This window comes from Rattus norvegicus, chromosome 4 (genome assembly GCF_021556685.1).
Source record: "Rattus norvegicus strain SHRSP/BbbUtx chromosome 4, alternate assembly SHRSP_T2T, whole genome shotgun sequence".
NCBI classification, from domain to species: domain Eukaryota; kingdom Metazoa; phylum Chordata; class Mammalia; order Rodentia; family Muridae; genus Rattus; species Rattus norvegicus.
In genome coordinates this window covers 67,522,265-67,547,925 of record NC_141537.1, presented here as the reverse complement: position 1 = coordinate 67,547,925, position 25,661 = coordinate 67,522,265, and the positions used below count along the sequence as shown (strand labels likewise).

At 47.0% G+C, this 25,661-nt stretch overlaps 2 protein-coding genes across 2 annotated transcripts in view; both read left to right on the top strand.

The window, feature by feature from the left end:
- Positions 1-12,941, top strand: part of Atp6v0a4 (ATPase H+ transporting V0 subunit a4) — an 82,467-nt gene extending 69,526 nt beyond the window's left edge. The window contains 6 exon segments of the mRNA NM_001415838.1: positions 2,215-2,431; positions 5,981-6,082; positions 7,149-7,244; positions 9,614-9,731; positions 10,749-10,920; positions 12,361-12,941. Of these exon segments, the coding sequence (NP_001402767.1) occupies positions 2,215-2,431; positions 5,981-6,082; positions 7,149-7,244; positions 9,614-9,731; positions 10,749-10,920; positions 12,361-12,454 (799 nt within the window). The 3' untranslated portion in view covers positions 12,455-12,941.
- A 1,660-nt stretch (positions 12,942-14,601) lies between these two features.
- Positions 14,602-25,661, top strand: part of Svopl (SVOP like) — a 66,529-nt gene continuing 55,469 nt past the window's right edge. Inside the window, 4 exon segments of the mRNA NM_001431825.1 lie at positions 14,602-14,674; positions 16,518-16,630; positions 17,008-17,099; positions 21,964-22,062. Coding sequence (NP_001418754.1) covers positions 16,549-16,630; positions 17,008-17,099; positions 21,964-22,062 — 273 coding nt within the window. The 5' untranslated portion in view covers positions 14,602-14,674; positions 16,518-16,548.

The following is a 25,661-nucleotide window of genomic DNA, read 5'->3' as shown; positions in this document are numbered from 1 at the left end:
GGAAAAAGAACAATTCCAGCTTCAATGGCTTAAGACCATGAAGCATTCATTGCAGAAGGGACCACATGGGCGCCACACCTGTTCTCCTCATACAAAGGGACTCAGAAGATGGGTGGCCACTTCCTGGAGCCCTGCAGGTGAGTTTTAAAGCTTCCCACGCAAGGTCACAGGTGCCATTTCTGGTCCCATTTTGTTGGCAAGAACCAGTTCCAGGGTGAGTGTAACTGAGAGGCCATGGATGTAGTTCTACTTGGAAGATCAAGGATGTGGAGCCCCGAGGGAAGTCTGTGAGTGAGAAGCTAAAGATCTGTGGGGAAGGTGCTTTCCAGCTGGACGTCCATTGGCCTCCTAATAGACATTGGGGACTTTTCTCTCTCTAGAGCTCCTCCCCTCTTAGCCTGGATGGGCTGTGTCTTACAGCACAAGGTCCTGACCTTTCTATTACTCTATCTTGGCCTTGTGTCTTGAAAGAATTTATAGAATTTCAGGATCGTAAAATACTCTCCTCTTTTCTTGAGGTATTAGGAACTGCACGCAGGGCTCACACAGGCTAGGTGTCTTGGGCACTGTTCTATTGCTATGATGAGACACTGACCATGGCAACTTCTGTAACAGAAACTGTTTAACTTGAGGCTTCCTTAGAGTTTCGGAGGGTTAGTCCATTATCAGCATAATGGGAAGCATGGCAGCTGGCAGGTAGGCATGGAGCCGGAGTAGTAGCTGAGAGCTTTACATCCTGACACACACACACACACACGCACACACACACACACAGACACATAGAAACAGACACATAGACACACACACACACATAGACACACAGACACATAGACACACACACACAGACACATAGACGTATACACACAGACACAGACATACACACACACACAGACATACACACAGAGACACACACACAGACATACACGGGCACACAGAGACACACATAGAGACACAGACACACACAGACACACAGGCACATACACACACAGACACACAGATGCACATACACACTCAGACACATAGACACAGAGAGAAAGACAGAGAGACACAGAGAGACACAGAGAGACACAGACAGAGAGATAGACAGGAGACCTAATACCACACCTTCTCCAACAAGGCCACACCTATTTCAATAAGGCCACACCTTCTAATCCTTCTCAAACAGTCCACCAACTGGAGACTAAGTAGGCAAATGCATGAACCCATGGGAGCCGTGCTCATCCAAACCACCACACTAGGCAACGGTTCTGCTCCTGAGCTATAGAACAGTCACAGCCCTCCTGCTTTAAAGGTGGGGTCTCACGGAGTGCAGACTGGTCTTGAACTTGGTATATATCGAAGGATGGCCCGGATTCCCAGGTCCTCCGGCTTCTACTTCCCACGTTCTGGGATGATAGAAATCATGATGCCTGGTTTTATTTTTTCACTCCTTTAGTTCTGAGACAAGCTCTCATTAAGTTGTGGAGGCTGCCCTGTGACTCACTGTGTGGCCCAGGGAGTGCTAGAACATGATTCAGATCCAGCTTTTAGTGTTTCTTTTCAATCCAATCATGAAAAAGTGAGAACCACTAAGTTGTGTGTGTGTGTATGTGTGTGTGTGTGTGAGAGAGACAGAGACAGAGAGAGAGAGAGAGACAGAGAGAAACACAGAGAGAGATGTGCGTGTGTGTGTGTGGTGGGGGGAGGGTACCAGAAAATGAAGCCATGGCACTGACGTTAATCCACCTGATGTGACTGCTGGGAATCCAACTTGGGTCCTCTCTGGAAGAGCAGTAAGTAGTCTTGATCACTAAGCCACCTCTCCAGCCTCAGAATCAGTCTTAGTTTCCAGGCTCCGTCTAGCCCATGGGCTGTAGACTGGGAGACCCTGCCTCAGCACATGCACAGGAGAAAGCTTCCAAATGTCTTGTTATTGCTTCATTTCACCTTCAAATAGGACTTAGGAGTGAAGTCTTCATGAGAAGCTGTGGCCAGATCACTGGATGGTACCCTTCTAGACCTAGGTTCCCCAAATCTGTGCCAAAGCACCCCCCCATGTTGCTTTTTTTCTCTCTCCTTTTCTTTCCATGCACATTTGTGTTTGCCAGGGGAGTACAGCTGTGTGCCGTCAGGTGCTCAAGAAGGAAATGAGCACCGTGTGCTCTAGGGGGCGCTCTTAAGCGCCAACGTTCTGTTAATGCTCCATCTTGTCTTACCTGTGTTTTCCACCCCCAGCTACTTCAGACGAACCCTCAACATCATTCTGCAGTTCATCCCCGAGATGATTTTTATGCTGAGTCTGTTTGGATACCTGGTTTTCATGATCATTTTCAAGTGGTGTCAATATGATGCCCACACATCCCAGAAGGCACCCAGCATCCTCATCCACTTCATCGGCATGTTTCTGTTTGACTACGATGACTCGTCCAACGCACCCCTGTACGGCCATCAGGTAGCTCTGCTTTGGAAATACCTCCTCAGACCCACTCGATTCTGTAAAATGTCTCTCACGGTCTGAGTACTGCAGAGAGTCGTTCTTTGCAAGATTGAGCCATTTTGGCACTCCGGGAAGAACCTTGTGTTCTCATTAAATATGGGGACAGGCAGAGTTTTGTGGCTGTCAGTCCTCCTGCTGGGGTAATACACAAGGGACATGACTGTTGAGGAGTTGGAAACTGGCTAGGAGAAGAGGAAAAAAATAATCCTTCTGATGGATTGGCTTAAATTGTAAAATGCTCCAGTTTAAGTTTTAAACCTTGAAGATTTAAAAATCTTAGACTGGCAGGATAGCTCAACAGCTGGTTAAGTGCTCACTGCCGTCCTGGTGACCGCGTTCAGTTCCTGGGACCCTTACGGTGAAAGGAGCAAACCAACTCCCTCAAGTTGTCCTCTGATCTCCACACGCTTGCAAAATAAATGTATAAGTAAATGTAAAAAAAGAAAAAAAAAAAGAAAAGAAAAGAAAAGAAAAAAAGGAAAAAAAAAAAGAGAGAAGGGGGGGGGGGGCTTAAAAGATCTTGCTTGAGAAACCCAGGCAGACAGATCTCTACGTTTGAGGTCTTATACAGAGGGTGTTCCGTGACAACTAGGGCTACACAGTGGAACGCTGTCTACATATAAACAAGCAAATAAAATATTTTGTTAAAAGAAGCAAACTTTAGCTAAGATTCACACAAAAGAAAATGAAAATAAAACCCAAAGCGAAGTTCCTCTGTTTCCACGGATGGTGGCTTTCTAGAAAACTGTGGGCTAGGCTTCTGCTATCCCATAATTCCCAAAGACAGCAGGAGGTCACCCCATTTTCTGTTCTTCCATGGATGTATGTTCCAACAGTTAGATTTTACTCTCACCCTGTCTTTCCTGTTTCCTTTAACCTTTTTGTCAGCCTTAACAGCCGCCCCTGGGGACCTACAGGGGATTGTTCTAGGACACAGAAAACCCCTGTAGATCCTCAGATCCACAGATGCTCAAATCTCCTGTGTAAAGTGGTACAGTATTTGTGTAGAGTCCGTGTAGTCTCCCATACGGGGAGCAGGGTTCTGCCACTCACCCTCTGAGATGGGCTTTCTCTGTATAACAACCCTGGCTGATCTGGAACTCACTTTGTAGACCAGGCTGGCCTCAAACTCAGAAAGATCCACTTTCCTCTGCCTCCCAAGTGCTGGGACTAAAGTGTGCGCCACCATGCTGAGCTTTTCCCCTACATTCTCTGGATCACTCTGGCATCCAGTGCAATGTGAATGCAATGTAAATCGCTGGGATGCCATTTTCTAGGGGGAAATAATGACTCGAAAAAAGTCTGGTATGTGTTTAAAGAGTTCTGTTTTGTTAATATTTTTGATTGGCTGGACATGCAGATGTGGAACTTGCAGAGATGGGCAGTTGAGTGTAACCTACTATTTTCAGTGGGTTCAAATGCTAATTTGTTAGGTGTCTTAGTGGTGTTTAGGCGGGCATACAAATCACGGGTTTCCTCACTGCACCACCACACATCCGGATTGTCATACTTTATTTTCATTTGTCCTCCCTTCCTGCTCCCCGTATGCTCCTTCTCCCCATAAAGTGTATTTTATCTTGAAATAATAGACGTGCTTCCTTGGGACTGGATGTAAAAAGAACCCAGTGAATCATTCTGTTACTTTGGTCTCACCCAGAGATAAGCCGGCTAATGCAGGTAGAGGGCAGCTTTTGATGAATGGACCCTGACTCCTGGACCGAGTTCTGTGGCTAGGCTCACACAGGTGGCTCTTCCATGGAAGCCAGGGCCTGCAAACATTAACTCCTAGCCGACTTTGAGCCTTTTCCCTGGCCCCTGCTGTGTTCCCTTCCCTTCAGAGGTGTCAAGCAAGAAGAAAACCTGCCTCCTGACAAGGCTTTTGTAAGAGATGGTTTTAGATAATCAGAAAAGAGACCTACCTCAGAGGGCCCTTTTGTGTCTGACTTGTTGTTAGCTGGCCCCAGAATGCTGGCACAAAAGGAGTATGTCTTAAAGGTTCATTTATCCCATGCTGGCACCAGTGTGAACGTTTCTTTGGATTTCCCAAGCAAACCTTTTTTTGTCAATACTGGCCTTAGAGTAACCGTGTAACAAATCCTTTCTTGTAAGATTTGGCCTTAGAGTAACCAAGTGTTTCCAGTGTTAACTATCTCTATAGAGGCCAGGGGTTCACTTAGTTTGGAAGAGGCACCAGGCATTGCAGCCTGTGGCTTCCCAACTTCGTGTTCCATTTAAAAACATTACAGGGCCTTGCTTGCCTTCCCCAAGGCCACCTAGAAAGATTAATTATGTTGATACAGTTTGAGATTTCCATAACAAACGGCAGTCACTGCCATCTCCACTTCGCTTTGCTCTGTCTGTCTTTGCCTAACGCCCCTTACCAAGTCTAGGCACCGGAGGTCTGGTTGAAAAAACAGACAAACGGCAGAGAGGTAGCTTTATGGGCAGGGGCTTCCTTGGATAAGGACAGGGTGAGGATGCGTAGCTCCGCCCTCTTTTGAGCACGTAAAATGGAGGGTAGGAGACTGAGCAGATACGGATAAAATGTTCCTACTGGGTAGAATGTGTTGCCACCACTCCCATAATCCATCACCTGACAGGAACCTTGAGCTGGCGAGAACAGCTGAGGAAACTGGAAGGTTCACCTGCGGCATTTCCTTAGCTCTGGAGCTGTTTTCTGTCCCTGTCCTAGTCAAGACACCTTCCCTTCTTTCCACAACAGCAGCTGAATCCATCCTCAGAACCGGGAAATGTGGATGAGGAATGTGTAAAAAAAAAAAAAAAAAAAAAAAAAAAAGCCAAGGTCGGGGGGGGGGGGGGTCCTGAAAGGAAATCTGAAGCTGGAGTTTCCTCTTGGGTCTCAGCAGTGGTCAAAGGGGAAGCCATGAGAAACTGGGCTCTGAGTGCTTGGCAGAAATCCCAACCTATGAGGAGACATGAAACAGAAAGCTTTGTGTAGAGGGAGTTGGGGAACTCTTGGTTTCTTTTTGAAGGGAGTGGGGAGGAAAAGAGGATGAGAGAGCTCAAATAATTACCTCACACTGGAAGAAATATGTAATTATTGATTGAACGTAAGATGACCAAGGCCTTCAGCATAGAGATGGTTGGAGCTATGTGACCTGCCAGTTTCCTTCTGCAACCAGGGAAACTATGTCATGGGGCAGAGTTAGAGGGAGGGAAACAGAGCTGCCTTCAGGGTGTGTCCCTAGGGGACTTGTTTTAAAGACTGGCTCTGTATGGTGTGAGAATATCACAAGGGCCACATAGAGAGTACGCAACACAGAAATGATTCCCATCCTTCCGTGGGCTCAGAGCTTGGTAGAATAGCAGTTCTGTCTACACTAGGAAGGCAGCAGATGTGAGGGTGATGTGTGGGGATGCTTTAGATGGTACAGGGGCTGCTGAAGTGCCTGTCTTCCCTACTGGAGGACAGGAAATCCCTCTGTGCGTGGGAAGGGTCCTTTGTGGTCATCTTAGTGACTGGTCATCATTTTGATCTTACAGCAAGAAGTCCAGACTTTCTTTGTCATTATAGCGTTGGTGTCTGTGCCGTGGATGCTTTTGATTAAGCCATTTATCCTTAGAGCCAAGCACCAGAAATCTCAGGTAAGTGCTGGCTTTTAGTTTGCCCACTGTGGATCATAGCACACATTCCTAGAAATAGTCTTGGGTGAGGATAGCGTGGTGGGCTTCCCTGCAAGGCCTGGGGAGGCCTCACGAGTGTGTCCTTCACACATTTATTTCCCAAACACAGTGAGTCTGGAGTCCTTTAGACTCTGCTCAGAGGAAAGTGTCTGTCCTATCCAGTTGTCACTGAAGATTAATAAGCATCTAGACTGCTGTTTTGTTTTTTTTTTTTTTCGGAGCTGGGGACCGAACCCAGGGCCTTGCACTTGCTAGGCAAGCGCTCTACCACTGAGCTAAATCCCCAACCCTTAGACTGTTGTTTTTTAAAGACAGAGTCTCACTATATAACCTTGGCTGATCTGGTATTCACTATGTAGCCCAGGTTAGCCTCAACCTGAAGCAATCCTCTTGCCTCCACTTCCCTAGTGCTAGGATCACAGACATTCACCCCCATAGCCCCCAGGTAATTCTACTTTTAAAATGAATATTATAAATTACTCTTAATTAATTTTCTAAGGTTTGATTTCACTCCATGCTGCAGCCTATATCCTAGGAAACCCTCTAGTAGGCACATTCAAATAGATCAGTTTTAATTTATGAATAACTTTCTGCTACTGCCAAATATCAACTTCAGTGTTTTATTTTTTTTTTCTTTTGTCTAACCTACGTTGGGCCTCTTGGTGGTACCCAGGGTACACAGTAACGTAAATAGTATTTGGGGAGATTACCCTCTCCTGGGGAGCATGGATGACTCCCTGACTTCTTCTGTTAGTGCAGAAGATACAGCTAACCGCATTGAGATTTCAGATGTCTTCAATGACTGTGGGCATTAAATTCTACTTTCCTAAAATGTAAGGTGGATATTAACCTCAACTCTCATTCATGTGGGGTCTGAATGAAGAATAACATAGCAAAAGGCCAAATAACCACAGCATGATAGGTAAGAGGTACGTAGCTGACACTGAATGAGGTCACTGTTTTGTTAATACCTTTAATAACTCAGAGGTCAAGCTGAAAGTGTCTTCCTCTCCTTGCTTGTCAACAGCTGCAGTCCTTCACGATCCATGAGGATGCCATGGAGGGCCCCTCTGTTAAGAAGACTGCAGGTGCCCATGGGACGAAGGAAGGACACGAGGAGGAGGTACCTGAGACTAGAGTACCAAAGGCCAGCCTCTCAGTTTGCACAGAGTCTAGAATTGGGATGGGATCCTTACAGCCACAAGGGTGCAGATGCCATCCTGCCTGAATGAATTCAGGCACAGGCTGGAGGGTCTAGAGGCTTCTGCTGGTCTCCGCCTGTGGCTCCTTGGTCAGGAGGTTTCAGAAAGCCCAGGGGAGGGAGAGATCTAAGTAGATCGGAACAGGAAGCTAACATCGAATTTGAAAATGCTTTACTCTTTTGGCCACTTACTGCTGTTATCTTTAAGAGCATGTAAGTACCAACCGACTTATCCGCCCAGCAGCCTAGGGGGTCCCTTAAGCTGAGAACCCAACCCCAAGCATCAGTAGCGTTGAGAGAGCCCAGCACTGGTACCATCTATGGTGCCACACAGCTTTGGTCTAACTTGAGGTATTGAAGTAAGCAGTGGATTGCTATGGCTCCTAACCCCTTTTTCCAACATAATGTATCTGGCTTTTCTAAGCCCTAGTGTATATCTAGAATTCCCTGCTGTATGCTTCTTCTCTTGTAGCTCGTTCCCCACCCCCAACCCCCAAACTCAGCACCTGCAAGTTCAGCTGCTGCTTCCTCCAATTCAGTGTTGTCAATGCCGTCCTTGGTAGCTACTTAGGCTCAAGCACTTCGAGGCCTGTATGATCCCTGACCCCAACTGGGTAGGAGACCTTCCCATAATCCCGAAATACCCAGCCAGAACAGTCACCATGCTATGGTGTGGCCGCTGCCTTTCTGCGTGCTCTCCTCACTGGGCTGTGAGCTGCTCCAGGGGCTGTTGCTCCCAAGTTAGCAGAGAATAGGGAATAGTGACAGCTACGGGGTCTTCCAGCCACTCTCCTCCTTCCTATCTGGCTAGACTAATCCCTGCGGGAGCTGTCTGATCCATTGTGCCTGTAGATTAATCTTTTGCCATGTTTCACCTCTTTCTGCTTAGACATTTCTGCTCACCACTGACTTCTGACTTCTTTCACTCCTCCCCCCCCCCCCCTCACCTTTCCTGAAACATCGCTACCTGAGTTCTGTCTGCTGTCAGCTAACAGGCCCTGGTTTCCAACTTCCCTTTGACACTGGACTCAACAATAGCGCAAACCACCTAGATTTTCCTTTCAGGTTCAGTTTCCTCTCTGAGAACACATTTCCCTTTCCTGTCCTGCGCATGCGTCCTGCTGCAGTGTGACTTCACCTCCCCTTCTCAGCCCAGCTCTTACAGAACCTTTCTGTTGTTGCTGGGAAATGGTGCCACGTACTCCGGCCGTTTCCTCAAGTAAATTAATGTGCACCTCCCCAAGTTAGGCAAAAAGTTTCTTAACACCCATGCCCCAATCATCTAGGTATCATGTATCCCCCTTTCTTGTGAAAGAATGCACATGGGTACCAAGGCCCAGGGAGCAAGGCTAAAGTCTAGTGCTCCACAGCCACGGGGCTGCCAGTCAGGGGCAGCGAGAATGGAGATGAGCTATGACTCCACCCTGTTGTCCACAGCAGCCTGAGGAGACCAGTCCTTAACTTGACACAGAAAAGAATTTCAGAATGAGCCAGTATGGAGCATAGAGTTTATTAAAACAAAACAAAACAAAAAAGGGCTCTGGGGAAAATTAAAACACACTCAAGACCTTCGATGGGCTTCTTAAAGGAGAGACAGTTTTTTTTAAGGATTTTTTTTTAAACATGGATTTTTAAGCACAGGGGCTAAGAGAAGCAGATACGTGGGAAAAGAATAAGACATCCCCAAGTGTGAGCGCGTGCTCCTCAAGGGAGAGTCCGGATTTATAGCTGTCTTTTAACGTTAGCCATACATATCACTTTGGTAGCTCATGGGTTACAATCCAAAGGGTTATCAGCACTCTTCTTTTTTCTCTCTTTCTGGTGAGATTGCAGGCTGGCTCCAGAGGTACACTGAAGGATATTATAACCAATAAGCCCCCAGGGTTGTACAAGGGGTTTAGGGCATGCCCTTTCCTGAAGATGGATTTTATTTTTTGGTGAGATTTCTAGAAAATTGCAGGTTTGAGAAGGAAAAAAGGTTGTAAGCAAATGTTAGAATTCTTGACTTTGGGTGTCTTCCCATTCCCTTCCCATGACCCTCTTCTTCCCCTTTCCTGGCCCATGGTGACTCTGGCTGATGGCAATCTATGATATAGTTTGTAACTGGAAGACAGGAGTTCAGAGCCCTGCAATTTCCCCGACATGATGAGGATCTATTACAATATACCCCACACCGTAAATATGTAGATGACTGTAATAAAAAGGAAAATTGGATTTTAATGTTCCCACTATAAAAAGAAGAGATAAGGGCGAGAAAGAACTTAAATAAGGTAGAAAGTGCTCTGTTACAGTTCAACTTTGGAGACATCTTTGTCCACCAAGCCATCCACACCATTGAGTACTGCCTGGGCTGCATCTCCAATACAGCCTCATATCTTCGGCTGTGGGCTCTCAGCTTGGCTCACGCAGGTGAGTGTATTACCGGGAACGTGTGGGGCAGGGGGTGGGGTCGGGGGTGGGGGTTGGAGGGGAGTTGGCAACCTTACTACCCGGAGAACAGCCTTACTCTATCCATAGCAGACGTGCCGTCCCTGCATCATTTAACGTTTTTCCTTAGTGTCTTTCCGGACCTTAAGCAACCTACCACAGTTTCCCATGCTTCTGAATTCGTGTGAACAGACTCTTCGAGAGGCCCCCGTGTGACAAAATGCCACATCAGACTCCGTGGCTTCAGCCAGAAACTGATTTTCTTACAGCTCTGGAGGCTGGAAGTTTGAGATGAGAGTGCAGTGTGGGTGGGCTGCTGGGGTGGGAGCTAGCTTTCTAACGTCCTCACACAGAGGTGTGGGAGAGTGAGAGCTGAGATACCAGAGTGAACAGGTTCTTAATTTCCCTAACCCCATGGCAATGGGACCCCTCTCAAGTTTCTGATCACCTCCCCTCCAAGACCCTGCCTCCAAATACTGTGACAGTGAAAGCTCAGATCTCAACACCTGAGCCCAGGGAGGGCTACAGACAAACCATGCCTCATGCATTCTTTTAGATTTAGCACTTTTTAAAATATCATTTATTTCATGGATATGAGTACAGTGTAGCTGTCTTCAGACACACCAGAAGAGGGCATCAGATCTCATTACAGATGGTTGTGAGCCACCATGTGGTTGCTGGGAATTGAACTCAGGACCTCTGGAAGAGCAGTCAGTGCTCAACCACTGAGCCATCTCTCCAGCCCATAGGTTTAGCATTTTGTGCATATTTCGTGTTGTTCAAATTTGTTCCTTTTGCTGCCGATAGCTCTAGTTGGTGATCAATGCCTGGTTCTTCTTGCTGGAAGCCCCACCACAGTGATCAAAGCTGTGGTGGGCAAGCTCCTGTATGACCCTCAGAGCACCTTTGCATCTGAGGTGACAGGCTGAGAGTGGTGTGCATTGAGCAGATGTGTATGTGACACAGCAAAGGCTGAGGATGTCCCCCTCACTCTCGCAGAGCTGTCCGAGGTACTGTGGACCATGGTGATGAGCATCGGCCTTCGCCTCCGAGGCTGGGGAGGGCTCGTTGGTGTCTTCATCATTTTTGCCGTCTTCGCCGTCCTCACAGTTGCCATCCTCCTCGTTATGGAGGGCCTCTCAGCCTTTCTGCACGCCCTCCGGCTGCATTGGTAAGCATGCTTGTCCCACGGAGCTGGGGACTGAGCTGGGGAAGGACTGGCTGGCTGGATTCACAATTTAACTCCATTTTGGGAACCTTAGTTATCCATTTATATAGAATGCACGATGTAACGTATACTCTCAGGTATGCAGATGTAATGTAGCTCTCATTAGCTCACAGTGTCTATTTTCTCTCTTGCTACTACAGCTGGCTTTAGAATAAGTCAGGTGGCAGATCGGAAACAGGCTTATTAATGAAGTAGGGGTGCTTGGCATATGTGGTTGTTGATGGTACGAGTTACAGCAGTAGAAACAAGCTACTGAACTCTCCAGAGGAGACAGGAGAGTGCCCAGGAAGCCCTTAGCATCCACAGAGGGACCCAGACACTCCTGGTGATGTCAGGTTGAGGGTGGCATTGTCTGAAAGCCACCCTGACCATCCTCAGTACACACCCGGGCTGCTATTGTTAGGAAACTTTTTATTTTATTTTATTTTTTTTCATTTTGTGCATATGAGTGTTTTGCCAGTGTATGTACGTCTAAATACCGTATGCATGCAGTGCCCATGGAGGCCAGAAGAGGGCATCAAACACCCTGGAACTGGAGCTGTATACCCTTGCGAGCTGCCGTGTGCGTGCTGGGAATCAAATCTTCCTCTGGAAGAGAAGCCAGTGCTTTTCTTGGCTTTAAAAAACGCCAAGCCACCTCTCTAGCCCTAGAAAAAAATATTTTTATGTTTATATGTTGAGCAGAGAGAATTAAAGCCTCTCCTGTCACCAGGCTGACATTTCCCCCACTGCATGAAGCACAACACCTCTGTACCCCACAACACAGAAATGAACGTGGGTGATGTTGGTCATGAAGTGACTTTAAAAAATACAGACCAAAAGCCATTTTGCAACTTGGTATGCCAGATTGGTTGTATCTGTGGGAGGCCTGCCCTTTTCTGACGGGAAAGGGGAGTAGGAGTATGTGGGGGCTGGAATAGGGGGAGGAGCTGGGAGGAGAGGAAGGAGGGAAACTGCAGTCGGATAGAATATATGAGAGAGAGGGAGAGGGAGAGGGAGAGAGAGAGAAAGAGAAAGGGGGGGGGAGAGGGGGAGAGGGAGAGGGAGAGAAGATACAAGCCAAGCTTCTGTTCATTCTGTGCTAGCACGGGCCACGCAACTGGAGTCAGGGTGGAGTGGGAAGCCATGTGGAACCGCATAGAGAGTTAACACCGCATGTCCTGTGATAATCAAATAGCGCACTGAGGGGAGGCATCTTTGCTGTGGAAGTTCAAGATGTGGGGGAGGCGTGAAGTCTGAGGGAGAGAGGTGGGAGGAAGAAGGCGTGGTAAGGAGGAGGCCCAAAGGTCACCTGGTTCCCATGGTGTTCCGTGCCTGGCTCCTGCCTGCCAGCCTCTAGCTGACATTTCAATCTGCTTTTCTTGCCCTTCCCCGTCACCACAGGGTGGAATTCCAGAACAAGTTCTACGAGGGGGCCGGCTTCAAGTTCTCCCCCTTCTCCTTTAAGCACGTCCTGGAAGGGGCGGCTGAGGAGTAGGCCTGCCTGCTTCCGGGTGCAGGTGAAAGCTGAAGAAGTTCTCTCTGACGCCAGCCCAGGCCAGGTGTCCAAGGCCGCAGCCCTTCTCAGCTGTCTCAAGTGTGAGGCTGTGTAAAGTGCAGTATTCGGCAGGACTCAGCCACTTAACTGAGGGGCCACTTTGGGGAATCATTTAGACTTCATGTGTAGTCTTCGTGATCAGATACTAAAATAACTGGGAAATGGGGGTGGGAGCTGCACTAGACCGTTATCTTCCTGTGATAGTTTATTTTTATTCTCCTTTATTCTGGTTTGAGACAAGGTCTCTCTAGCTTTCCTGTCTGGGAAATAACCACACCGCCAACGATGTCCTTGACCTTGAACTCGGCTCCTCCTGCCTCTCTACTTCTCAAATGCTGAGAGGACAGGCTTGAGCTCCTCGCCTGGAGTCCCTGCAGTATTTCAAGTGTTATGATCGTGAAAATAAACATCTGCCTTGTTCACCGTTTCTTTAAGATGTCGTTATTCAAAATTAATCCTTAACATTTAGCGTTGGCCTTTAAAGGCCGACACCGAACAATGGGGTTACATAACCTAAACCCGGGACAGGATCAGGTTTGTTTTCCCTTCCCTTGCCCCTTGTCTGGGGCTTAGCATTACAAGCTTAGGGGCGCTCAAACATTATCGCCCCACAGGAGGAAGCACAGCTAATGCCCTCTGTGGAGAGGGAGGCCCAGCCCTGGCCCTCTGCATCGCTAGGTCCTGAGAAAAGGAACATGACCACGTGACATCATTCTTGGGGCACTGTTTATTGAAACGTGACCACATGACATCAGTCTTGGCGCATTGCTTATTGTCAACCCCCACCGTGCTGGGGTAACTGGAACAGGAGGTGCAGAGGCGTGATGGGGTCTGGTACTGTGCAAAGGAGACTGCCTTGTAGTTTGGGGCTGAGTGCCCAGAATCAATGTATTAGGACCCCTGGACTTACAATCCCCACAAGTGCCCGAGGAGATTCCTCCCATGCACTGTTCTTTCTGAATCACCTGAATCCAGGTGAAGAACTCCCAACTCTATTGCAACTATAGACGTAGGACTAAAATAAGTGACATTTGCAATGATTCACAATTGACTAAGTCCTTTCTACCTAAGGAGCTGATCATACTCAAATTTTCCTTTGAGATGGCAGTGCATTTGCGTGTGTTAGCGTGTATGAGTGCAGGTGCGTGTACACCATGATACTCATGAAGGTTACTATGCTACTGTGTACACCAGGCTTTCAGGGATGGCCCTATCTCTGACTCCCATCTTACTATAGGAACAGTGGGATTATAGACTCACACCAATGAGCCTGGCTTTTACATAGCTTCTGGGGGATTTGAACTTAGGTCCTCATGCTTATGTGGTGAGCACTTTATCCACTCGCCGTCTTCCCAGCTTGGGAATCTTATCTTTTAGACCCCGTTTTCTGACCCGTGTCAAGATCGATTGGGGTCGATAGAAGCAATGCTCTAACCTAAAAGGAAGTCGTTGTGAGGAAGTCGTGTCCCTTCCTGTCTGGTCTCAACATGTCCTGGCGATCACTTCATGGTACCTGGTATCTGTGTCCCACTTGTGACACCTCATCATGTGCATCACTGGGCAAGAAATGGAGTTATTCTCCCTGCCAAGTGCATAGAAGGCTTTCTACCCCTCAAGAGTACAGGACAGGGGTTGTAAGACCTGGGTGATGGAGGCAATGTTCAAGCCAATGACCGCTGACAGAATAGACCAGTTGTAAGTGCCTTTGAGGAGCCCATGGCTCTCCTACTGCCATGATCCCCAGGGAGTTCTAAGTTCTCAGTTTGCTGCTGTTTTCTGGATATCCGTCTAAAGAATGCACCCTGAATCGATGGCTTGAAGGCACCACCCACCCCTACTCTTTCAGAAATGCCCCTCCAGCCTGAGAGTGACAAGCCAAAGTCCCCCCAAGGCTTGGCAGCCACTTTCTGTCCCTGGGAACACTGTTATTTTCTCTTTAACAGGAGATCGGGTGAGGGCTGTTTAGAAGGGGGTGTGACCTCAGAGTGCCAGGTGGCTCTTTACTGAATCCAGTCTGGAGAAGTGAGATGAAAGGAGGGTAGGGAAGGGGCCATTCTGAAAGATACATTCAGAGGAGAGAGGCCTCCAGTGCTGCCAGACGGCTGTGGGGAGACAGCACACAGGGACCTGAAATCGGAACACTTTCCAAGGAGAACAGAGGTGAGAAACTTTCAGGCCATAGGCTGGAATCTGTTTTTACTGCTGCGTTCAGAGTGGGGAGGGGAGCTGACTATTTGTGTGGCTGGAGGAAAATGGAATGGGAAACGGTTTTTTTAAAAAGTATTTATGTATTGTATATTTTTAAATGATTATGTATTTTATATGTGTGTGTACAATATTGTATATATTATATACATGTATTGAAATATATGTGTGTGTGTGTAATATGTGTGTGCGTGCGCGTGTGTGTGTATGTGTATGTGTGTGTGTGTGTGTGTGCGCGTGCACATGCATGCATAGGTTTGCACTCTATGCACATTCCCAGGAGTCAGAGGAAGACACCAGGTGCCTTGCTGAATCACTGCCCACTTACTCCCTAGAGTCAGACTCTCTTACTGAGCCTGGAGCTAGGCTGGTAGCCAGAAAAACCCAGTGACCCTCTCATACCCGCCCCTCCCTGGTGCTGGTTATAGAGGCCCGCAACCATACTGGCTTTTTATATGGATTCTAGGAATTTGAATTCGGGATCCTTATACAAATATTCTCCCAGACCCTTGTTGATTAAGCTATAAAGCGAATTGTGTCACACATCAGTAAAAAGTGATCTACAGGGGCCCAATTGTTTCTGGCTTTAAAAAAATTCAGTATATTGAAATGCAATAGAATGAAGTTATCAGTGTTCCTGAGAGTTTGGCTACTCGAGGCTCCTCCTGCACCTTTGAGTGGCAGAGTCAACCCTTAATCTATCCACATCGTCCCATGACCCCTCTTCCGGTTGGCTGAAGGTGGGGCATACATTGCATCCTCACTTCACTGTTTAGGGAAGAGCTGGATGGGGGGTACTAGGAGTTTTCCTTCCTGTTTCCCTGGGTTAGTTTCGTTTAGCTTCTGCCCTGTCCTCCCTCCTTCCCCTCCATCCCACTCTCCTTTCCCTCCCTTCTCTTCTTCCTCATGAGACCCTCCCCTGCCTGAGGAGCTACTGGCAACAACTGACAGCTGTTGGAGGAAAGAGAGGGCTTAATGTACTACAAAGTCCATTTTATAATTAAGCACCACTACTTCATAAAAAAAATTACCAACTAGAGGATGGAGAGATGGCAACCAGGAAAGAGCTAGCCCATGTAAGCATGGGGGCTGAGTTTAGATCACCAGCACAAAATAAAAGGCCAGGTGTGGTAGCATATGCTTGTAATCCCACTGTTGGGGAGGCAGAAACAGGAAGATTCCCGGGGCTCATTGGCTGGCCAGTCTAGCCTTAGCAGTGAGCTCCAGGCCAAGGACAGACCTTGTCTCAAGGTGATGGGTGACACTCCTGAGAATGTCACCTGAGGTTGTCCTCCACATGCACACAAATGTTTATGGGGACAAGAGCAGCTCTCAAGGATCAACACATAATGTTCTCCAGCCCGTGAGTGTGTGTGTGTGTGTGTGTGTGTGTGTGTGTGTGTGTGTGTGTGTGTAGATCAACCTTAGATGCCTGTGCATGTATGTACATGAGTATGTGCAAGCTACTGGTCAACCTAGGGTGTGGTCCCTCAGGAATGCTCTCTACCTCTTTCTGAGGTAGGGTCTCTCACTGGCATACAACTTACAGATTTGGCTGACGAGAAAGTTCCAGGAATATTCTTGTCTCCACAACAGATTTTTTTTTACATGGGTTCTATGTATGCAAAAAGCTCCTAATGTGTGCACAGTAAGCACTTTACTGACTGAGTCCACCTACCAACCTACCTCCCAGGACTTTTGAGGGCTCAAGGCAATTTTACATGGAGTGGACTTGGCATATGATGTGTCCTCTACAGACATGATATTTCTTCTTTGCTACTCACCCTGGCTTCATTAGGGAAGCTGTGTGGGGAATCAGAGTGACCTAGATGGCAGCCAAGCAGACAGAACCTGTGACAATCATCAGCCTTCGGAAACTGAGCCAGGCAGCCCCAGAACCGCAGCAGAAAGGTGAGACCATCCCCAAAAACCCCGCTTTCAAACTAGTGCTTAACATTGTTATAATAATGAGTTAGGGGCCAAGGCTGTAGGTCAGTTGGTAGAGTGTTTGCCTAACATGCACAAAGTCCTAAATTTGATTCTTGGTACCACATAAAGTGGGTATGGTGGCACAAGTCTGTAATCCCACATGAGAAGTAGAGGCACGAGGACCAGGAGTTCAAGGTCATCCTCAACTACATGGGAGTCTGAAGTCAGTCTAGGCTGCACAAGACCCGAGTAATAAGTAATAATAACGTTGTGCAAACCTGCAAAGGTGAGCCACAGTCCTCAAGGGTTTCCTTCTCCCCCACCCCCCAGTGGTCCTCATACTCTGCCTTCCTTGTCAGAGACAAAGACATTCACAGTGGAGGATGCAGTGGAGACCATCGGCTTCGGGCGCTTCCACATTGCACTCTTCCTAATCATGGGCAGCACCGGGGTGAGTGCTCTTGGTGAACCTTTGTAGCTGTGATTCTGACCTCACTGTTTGGCACCAAGTTTCTGTTGGCCACCATCACTGGGCTGTCCATTCCAGGGACTGGGACTCCTGTGGAAATTATTTCACCAGCCTTTGCAATGGGATGGCTGGGAACAATCAAATGCATGAGTCTGTCTTGGCAATTCAAGACTCATCTTAAAGGTTTATCCTGAGCTCTTGGGAAGAAAGGAGTAGACGCATGCTTTTGAGCATGTGTGCATTGGTATCGCCTGGAGCACCTGCTGTCAGGAAGATTCTAGATCCCCCAAGACTCAGTCGTTTCCTTCTATCAGTGGCATACGTTTCTTCTAAACTCTAGGTGTTGTATGCAAGGCATGGTGGGTATATCTGTAATCACAGCATTTGGCAGATAGCTATAAGAGGATCAGGAGGTCAAGGTTCATTTTCTGCTAAGTGTTGGGTTGGAATACGTGAAATATGACTTTCCTCTACATGTACACAGAGGCATATATACTCTTATACACACACACACACACACACACACACACACACACACACACACACACACCTTTAGGCTTTTTTAAGTTTTAGAAAGGGCCGGTGATATAGCTCAGTGAAAGAGAGCTTGGCTAGCAGGTGAAGTTCCAACAAGACTCTGGGATAGATGCCCTCCATCCCCAGTGCAAAGATCAAATCAATTAAAATCTCTTTCTTTTGGGAAATGGGGTCTTATTATGTTGTCCTTGGTATGGTGGACTTAGGTGATTGCAGTCCTAAGTATTTAATTCTCTAAAGACTTTCACCATATATTCACTGACCGAAAGCAGTAACACATGGGTGTGATTCCTTGAGAGGAAGAAGCAGGAAGATTAGAAGACGAGTTTGGTAAATCAAACACTTTCTGAGATGGTCATGCTGTCTGAGCCCGTGCTAAGACAACCCAGTGTCTGAACTCTGAGCACAGCTGCAATCCTCTAGGGGAGACAAGCCACACACCAAGAAAGCCTGGCAGCTTAAGGATCACGGTTCCTCCTTTCCATACCAGGTCTCCACATTATTATAATAAACTATCCCCCGACTGTCCCAGCAGTGTTATCGAGAGAAACTGCAGACAAACATGCTCTCCCTTTATTTCTCCTTCCTCTTCCTTGTCTATGATGTCAGTGTTGGGCACAGTGGTAGGTACTGTAGTCCAGTAGATACCTAGACTTGGGGTATGAGGATCACTTGAGGCCAAGAGTTCAAAGCCATCCCTGTCTCAAAAACAAAGAGTGTGCCTGAATCTGACTCCCAGCATCCATACCGAGGCTGCATTCAGTGGTGAGTGCACCTGCAGTCCCAGTCGGAGAGGAAGATAAGGATCCCTGGTGTCTGCTGGCATCCGGTCCAAATCGGCTAGCTCTTAGAGTAAGAGACTGAGAAAATAAGGTTGGGCTAGAGAGATGGTATTTGCTGCTCTTTCAGAAGACCCAGGTTTCATTCCTGCACTCACATGGCAGCTCACAACCATCCAGTTCTAGGGGATCCAATATAACCTTCTGACTGCCATGGGTCCTGCATACATGTGGTACACATGCGTACACACACACACACACACACACACACACACACAAAATTAAAAACTAGTATAATATTTAATATCATACTAATATATACTAATATAATATTTAGTATAATAAACATTACTATTAATTATTTGCTATTAAAATATAATGTTAATCAATTATTAATTTGTATTATACATTATATATATTGTACTGACTGGTTTTGTGTGTCAATTTGACACAAGCTGGAGTTATCACAGAGAAAGGCACCTCCCCTGAGGAAATGCTTCCATGAGATCCAGCTGTAAGGCATTTTCTCAATTAGTGCTCAAGGGGGGAGGGTCCAGCCCGATGTGGGTGGTGCCAGCCCTGGGCTGGTAGTCCTGGGTTCTATATGAAAGCAAGCTGAGCAAGCCAGAGGGAGCAAGACAGTAAGTAACATCCCTCCATGACCTCTACATCAGCTCCTGCTTCCTGACCTGACTTCCCTTTGGTGGTGAACAGCAGTGTGGAAGTGTAAGCTGAATAAATCCCTTCCTCCCCAACTTTCTTCTTGGTCATGATATTTTGTGTAGGAATAGAAACCCTGACTAAGAGAAGTTGGTACCAGCATAGAGGGCCATTCCTGTGACAACCTGAGCATGTTTGGGGGAGGACTGTGGAAGGACTTTGGAACTTTGGGCTCGAAGAGCCATGGGAAGTTAAGAGTTATGTGGGATGTTCTGTAGGAGCTTGGAAGATAATGTTGAGAACAGTGCAAGCAATGGAGGCCTGGCTTGTGAAATTTCAGAGAGACTCTTCTCAGGGCCATTGCTGTTTTGATTGTGAAGATTTCTGTGGTCTGGGTCAGCTGGGGCTGAAGAATCAGCTGTGATCAACAAGATACCAGGATCTACTAAAGCAAAGCCTTTGCATGTTGACGATGGTCAGCTGGAGCTAAGAAATTAGTGGTGACTAAGAAGAGACCAGCATCATTGAGGTGAAATCTGGGAAGTGTTTTCTGAGCACAAAGAGGTTGTGTTCCAGAAATAGCCAAGGTTATACCTTGTGCTGCGGCTGGACTTGGTAATGTGTGAGAGTCGCCCAGGTGGTACTGGTTTTGAAGGCATGAAGGGGTCATGAAGGGTACCTGAGGCTCGGCACTGTGAGAGGCCATGGAAGGCATTGGTGAAGACCCACCAATTGGTCACACACACACTTGGGCATGTCTCTTTCTGCAAATGTCTTTAAGAAGCTCATCATGTGCTATCAAGTCTCTGGTTCGATGGTTGGTTGGTTTTTGTTTTGTGTTTTTTTTTTAAACCTAATTCACCTGTTTCTATTCATTCATTTTTTTTTTTTGGTTCTTTTTTTGGGAGCTGGGGACCGAACCCAGGGCCTTGCGCTTCCTAGGCAAGCGCTCTACCACTGAGCTAAATCCCCAACCCTATTCATTCATTTTTGACATCTGCTTTCTTTCCCTGGGTGATAAATCCATGCTGAAATGGAGTATGGGATATGAGCAAAAAATTATTTGTTCTGGTATGGTTTGCTTGTTTGGGAAGAGGAAACCTCAACTGGAGAGTGGACCCCATTAGGTTGTCCTGTGGGCATGTCTGGGGGACATTCTCTGGATTGCTGATTGATGCAAGGGTGGGTTGGATGGAAGCTCACTGTGGGTGGTCCCAACCTTGGGCAGATGGGCCTAGACTGTTAAGAAAGGTAGCTACACAAGTCTATAAATAACATTTCCCCACAGTCTCTGTTTCCATCCCTGCCTACAGGTTTCTTCTTTGAGCTCCTACCATGGTGTGAATTAATCTGATGCCCCAAATCAGGAATCTGTGTGTCCAAATGCTGAAGGTCCTTAACCCCAATTGGTTTGCCAATGGTCAATGGCTGGGTACTAGACTGAGGTGGGATCTTTAGATTTGCTAGAGCTAGGAACTGGGAAAAATAAGAGAGGGAGGGAGGAAGGGAGGGGAGAGGAGAGGGGGAGAGAGAGAGAGAGAGAGAGGGGGGGGGGTGGGGAGAGGGAGGGAGAGAGAGAGAAATTGCCATGTCTCAGAGGGAGACAGATCAGATTTAGAGCTGCAGAAGAAAATTCATCCAAAATGTAGGTGGAATGGGAAAGTGGCCCTATAGGAGGGGCTGCCCAGAAAGTAATAGGGCAGCAAAGATAAAACATAGAAGGTATTGAGCCAGGAATACTGGAGGGAAATATATGCTAGCTGGGTGGAGGATTAGAACTGTCAAGGCATATTTAAAATTAACTGGAGTGTGTGTGTGTGTGTGTGTGTGTGTGTGTGTGTGTGTGTCATTAGTGAATCCAGATAGCTCTTAGGTGGGTGCATACCTGTTACCTGTTGGGAGGACAAAGTGGTTTAGCTAATTTGCCACTACACCTTGGCTTCTCTCTATGATGGACTACAGTCTGTATATTAAATAAACCCTTTCTTCCCCTCGTTGCTTTTTGTCATGGTGTTCATCACAGCGACACGAAGTACACTAGAATGCTAGTTATCCATTCTCCTCAAAATACTCAGCACATACGCCATCAGGAGACCCTGTGTCCCGATTATGAGCTCCTAACCTGTGTCTGGGTATTACTGTTTTCAGCCTTCAGAAACTTTCCAATCTTCTTGAGATCCCAGCTTCCTGATGTAAGAAGCTATTTAAACACACCGTTTGGAAAGGTGTGTCCTACCCTCCAGATAATATGCTGAGGCTAGCCAGGCTCAGCCATGAGCTAAGTGACTGGCCCCTCAGTCAGTGTAACTGAGAAAATGCAAGATCACAAGGGAATATGTGCTCTCAGTCTTTAGGGGGAACTCTCATTGTGTGAACTATGAATGCTACATCCATGAAAGGGTCAATTGTAGGTATCTACGTTCTTCTTGTACTACTTTGGGTTTTTGATTCAGGGTCTTGAAGCCAGCCAATGCTGGTCTCAAACCCACGATGTTCCTGCCTCGTGGGATCACAGGTATATGCTACTGTGACTGGCTCTACTCTATCCCTCTCCACCTAGTGGTTCCCAACTTTCTAATTCTGTGACCCTTTAATACAGTGCCTCATGTTGTGGTGACCCCCTCAACCATCAAATTATTTTCATTGCTGTTTCATAACTGTAAATTTGCTACTGTAGATATTTGTGTTGTTTTCTGATGATCTTAGGTGAGCCCGTTAACAGGTCGTTCAACCCCTAGGTTGAGGACCCCCAGATTGAGAACTGCTGACCTAGGGGAATGAGGACACTGGGACTAGGAGGGTGGCATGCTTGTGTGGAGGTGACATGAGCTGGTGTATAGATGGGGTTTTGTTTCCTCCTTCTCCTTCAGGTTGTGGAGGCCATGGAGATCATGTTAATAGCAGTTGTGTCTCCTGTCATCCGCTGTGAATGGCAACTGGAGAACTGGCAGGTGGCGTTTGTCACCACGGTGAGTACCTGCTGCCTGTATCCTGTGAATGAACACCCCGAGTTCCCGGCTTTCTTTCCAGCTCACAGCCAACCCTGACCCCAGCCATGATGAGCAGTGCTGGCCCTCCAAACCTTGTGGGCTTCCAGGCCCTATGCAGTCAGCATCCAATGCCTTTCTTGCCTTCTCTTTCAGTCTAGTGAGTAACCACGAGTGGTCAAGCATTCCTGGCTGATTTTATCACCTTGGTAATTCTAGAACTGTCTCACCTCCATGCACTGCTGTGGATCACAGCTCCAGCCCCTCCTCCCTAGCATCCAGCCCTGCAGCTGATCTCCACTCAACATCCACCAAAGCATTAAGGCCTCCCTGAAAAGGACATTTGACACAGTACGTGTCACAGTTTTCAGATTCCCAGTCTGTGTAACGAGAAGCAACTTTACACAAAGGGTTCATACTTCATAGTCGTTATGTTTCTTACGACATGGATATTAAAGTACGCTTGCTGTCTGACACACGGTTTGGCTAGTATGCAAAGAGGACATATTGAAAATGTGAGGCCATGCTGTGGATGTGAGCAGTCACTGAAGGGCTTAAAGAAGGCAATGACCGGGTATCCCGAGGATTCTGAGGAACTATGGCTGATGGGCCAGATACCAGGGAGGCAGTACGTGGTGGTGAACAACAGTGCCTGGAGATGAGACTGTGTGTTCTGGACACAACACATAACCTAGAATAACACTCCAGGATGTGGCGAGACTGAGAGGACTGTCTGGGAGCCAGGAAGGTGGTGACCTGTAACGGGCAGGTGGCAGAAGCTTCGAGGGCAAGATTCTGTAAGACAGGGTTAGGTCTAATGTCTGAAAGTGGTTATGGAAAATTCTAGACGCTTTCTCATTGCCCTCTTCTCATCCACCCACCATTCCCTGGCTTATATTCTTTTTTTTTTTTTTCTTTTTCGGAGCTGGGGACTGAACCCAGGGCCTTGTGCTTCCTAGGCAAGCGCTCTACCACTGAGCTAAATCCCCAACCCCCTGGCTTATACTCTTGTACCTTAGTTAGGGTCTCATTGGTGTAAAGAAACACGATGACCGCAGGAACTCTTATCAAGAAAAACATTTAGCTGGGGCTAGCTTACAGTTTCAGAGACTTAGTCCATTATCCTCATGGTGGGAGGCATGGCAGTGTGCAGGAGTGTGTTGGAGGAGCTGAGAGTTCTGCATCTACATCTGAAGTCAGCGGAAGGAGACTGTGCATCATACTGAGTGTATCTGAGCATATATAAGACCTCAGAGCTTGCCTTTACAGTGACACACTTCCAACAAGGCCACACCTACTCCAATAAGGGCACACCTCCCAGCAGTGTCACTCCCTATGGGCCAAGCATTTAAATACATGAGTCTATGGGGGGACCATACCTATTCAAACCACCGTACCTTTTGAGCTTGCAAGAATATGGACAGAGGAGTGACCCTTACTTGGTAGGACAGTGAAGACAGACCTGTCCACTCAGTTTCCTCTGAATTTAGATCTGTGCTGGATCCCCACCCTCTCCCTGAGAACTGCTCTGTAAACTCTTAATGTGTGATAAGTTCAAACCCTGCTTCTTTCTGTCTTGGAGGATGGAAGGCTTGGGGCCCAGATGCGTGTTCAGTCACAGCAGGACATCTGTCCTTTTCTGAAAAGAGCAGAAGAGCGTGTAGTGCTTAAGTCAGAAGATTGTCCTTTGTTTTGTGATTGATACAGGATCTTACTGTGCTGCTCAGGGTATGGCCATTTGTATACCCCTCATTCAGTCTCCGGGTGCTGGGATTACAGATGTGCCACTATCGTTGTCCGAGTCATATTTTATATTAAATAAGAGATCAGAGCTCCATAGGGAAGAGTGCAAGGGATCTGTGGAGTGTCCTGTTGCTATGCAATCTTATAGAAATGCAGGCTTCAGGGTTAACACAGGTTGTGAGTCAAGTTTCTGTCCGGAAAGTAGAGCCCAGGGCAAAAATCATGGCCTTTGTAACTAAAGGAACTATGGAGTAAAAACTAAGACACTGAATAATTAAAAAAAAACAAAGACTGTACCAGAAAGTGGTACGACTCCATGTTCGTGGATTGGTAGGGTTAACCCTCTGGAGGTGGCTGTATTGGTGAGGGCTGTCTGCAGATGTGTCCCAGTCCCCATTAAAACTCCAGTGATGCTCTTTGAAGAACTAGAAAGAAACAATCCTAAGATTAATTTGTAAACACAAAAGACTTCTCATGGTCAAAGCAACCCTAAGCAAAGAGATGAATGCAGGCCCCTGACTTCAAATGACATCAAGAGCCATAATGACAAACACAGAGCAGTGCTGGCCAGAATCCACATGAAGACATACAGCAGTTGACCCAGACGTAAACCCGCACCGCAATGGCCGCGCAGCTTTTGAGAAAGTTAAAAACACCCATGGGAACACATATAGCCCGTCTGCAAAGGGTGCTGGGAAAACGGAGTACACACACAAAGGATGAAATTAGAACTACATCTCACCTTGCACAAAAATCAATTCAAAATGGATCAGAGACCTTAATATAAAATCCGAAACATTGAAACTGCTTGTGGGAAAGAGAAAGGATCCTTCAAGACATAAGATAGGCGAGGACTTTCTGAAAGACTCCAATAATACAGGAAATGACCCCAGTTGACAAGAGGGATTACCTGAAATTAAAAAGCCAACCACGGAAGCAGTCAGCAGAGTGCAGAGGCAGGCTACAGAAAGGGAGAGAAATCTCTGCCAGCTCAGACAGGAGGCTAATACCCAAAACATGTAAAGAGCTGGGGGGAAAAACCCACCAAGAACCCAAATTTTCCATTAAATCAGTGATGCAGTGTATATGGTATAAACAGGTCTCAAAAGAAGAAATTAAACAGCCAATAGACATTTAAAATATTCAACATCCTTAGCCATTAGAGGAATGAAAATTAAAACGACTTCCAGATTTTATCTCACCCCAGTCACGGTGGCTGCCATCAAAATGAGTGATCACAGATGTTGGCAAGGGTGTGGGGGAGGGGGAGCCCGTATCCACTATTGATACTGACATAGCCCCCATAGAAATCGATATGCAGGCTTCTCAAAAAAACCTAAAACTAGAGCTATTATATGAGCCAGCCATACTGCTCCAGGGTGTAGTCTTAAAATACTCCCGGTCCAACTGCAGAGACACTCGCACATCTATGACTGCTGCCTTGTGCACACTGGCTAGAGATGGGGTCATCCTAGAGATCCACCAGCAAATGAATGCATAAGAAAATGTGGTACGTGTACAAAATAGAGCTTTAACCAGCCATAAGGAAAAAAGAGTTACGATATTATATGGAAATGTATGGAACTGGAAACAAACACCACATGCTGTTTCTCATGTGGCTCTTAGCTTCTAATTTTTAAATGTGTGTTTAGGGCAGATATGTGTGGTGAAGCTGAGGACCATGGTGGGGAACAGGTGTATTGGGAAGATTGGGGAAGGTGACAGAATACACGTGACATGACAGCGGGTGGGGGCTGGGGGGACCAGCAGGAAGCAGGAGAGGAAGGAAAGGAGAAGGGAAGGAGGGATTCATAAAAAAAGCTTGGGGTTAGAGAGAT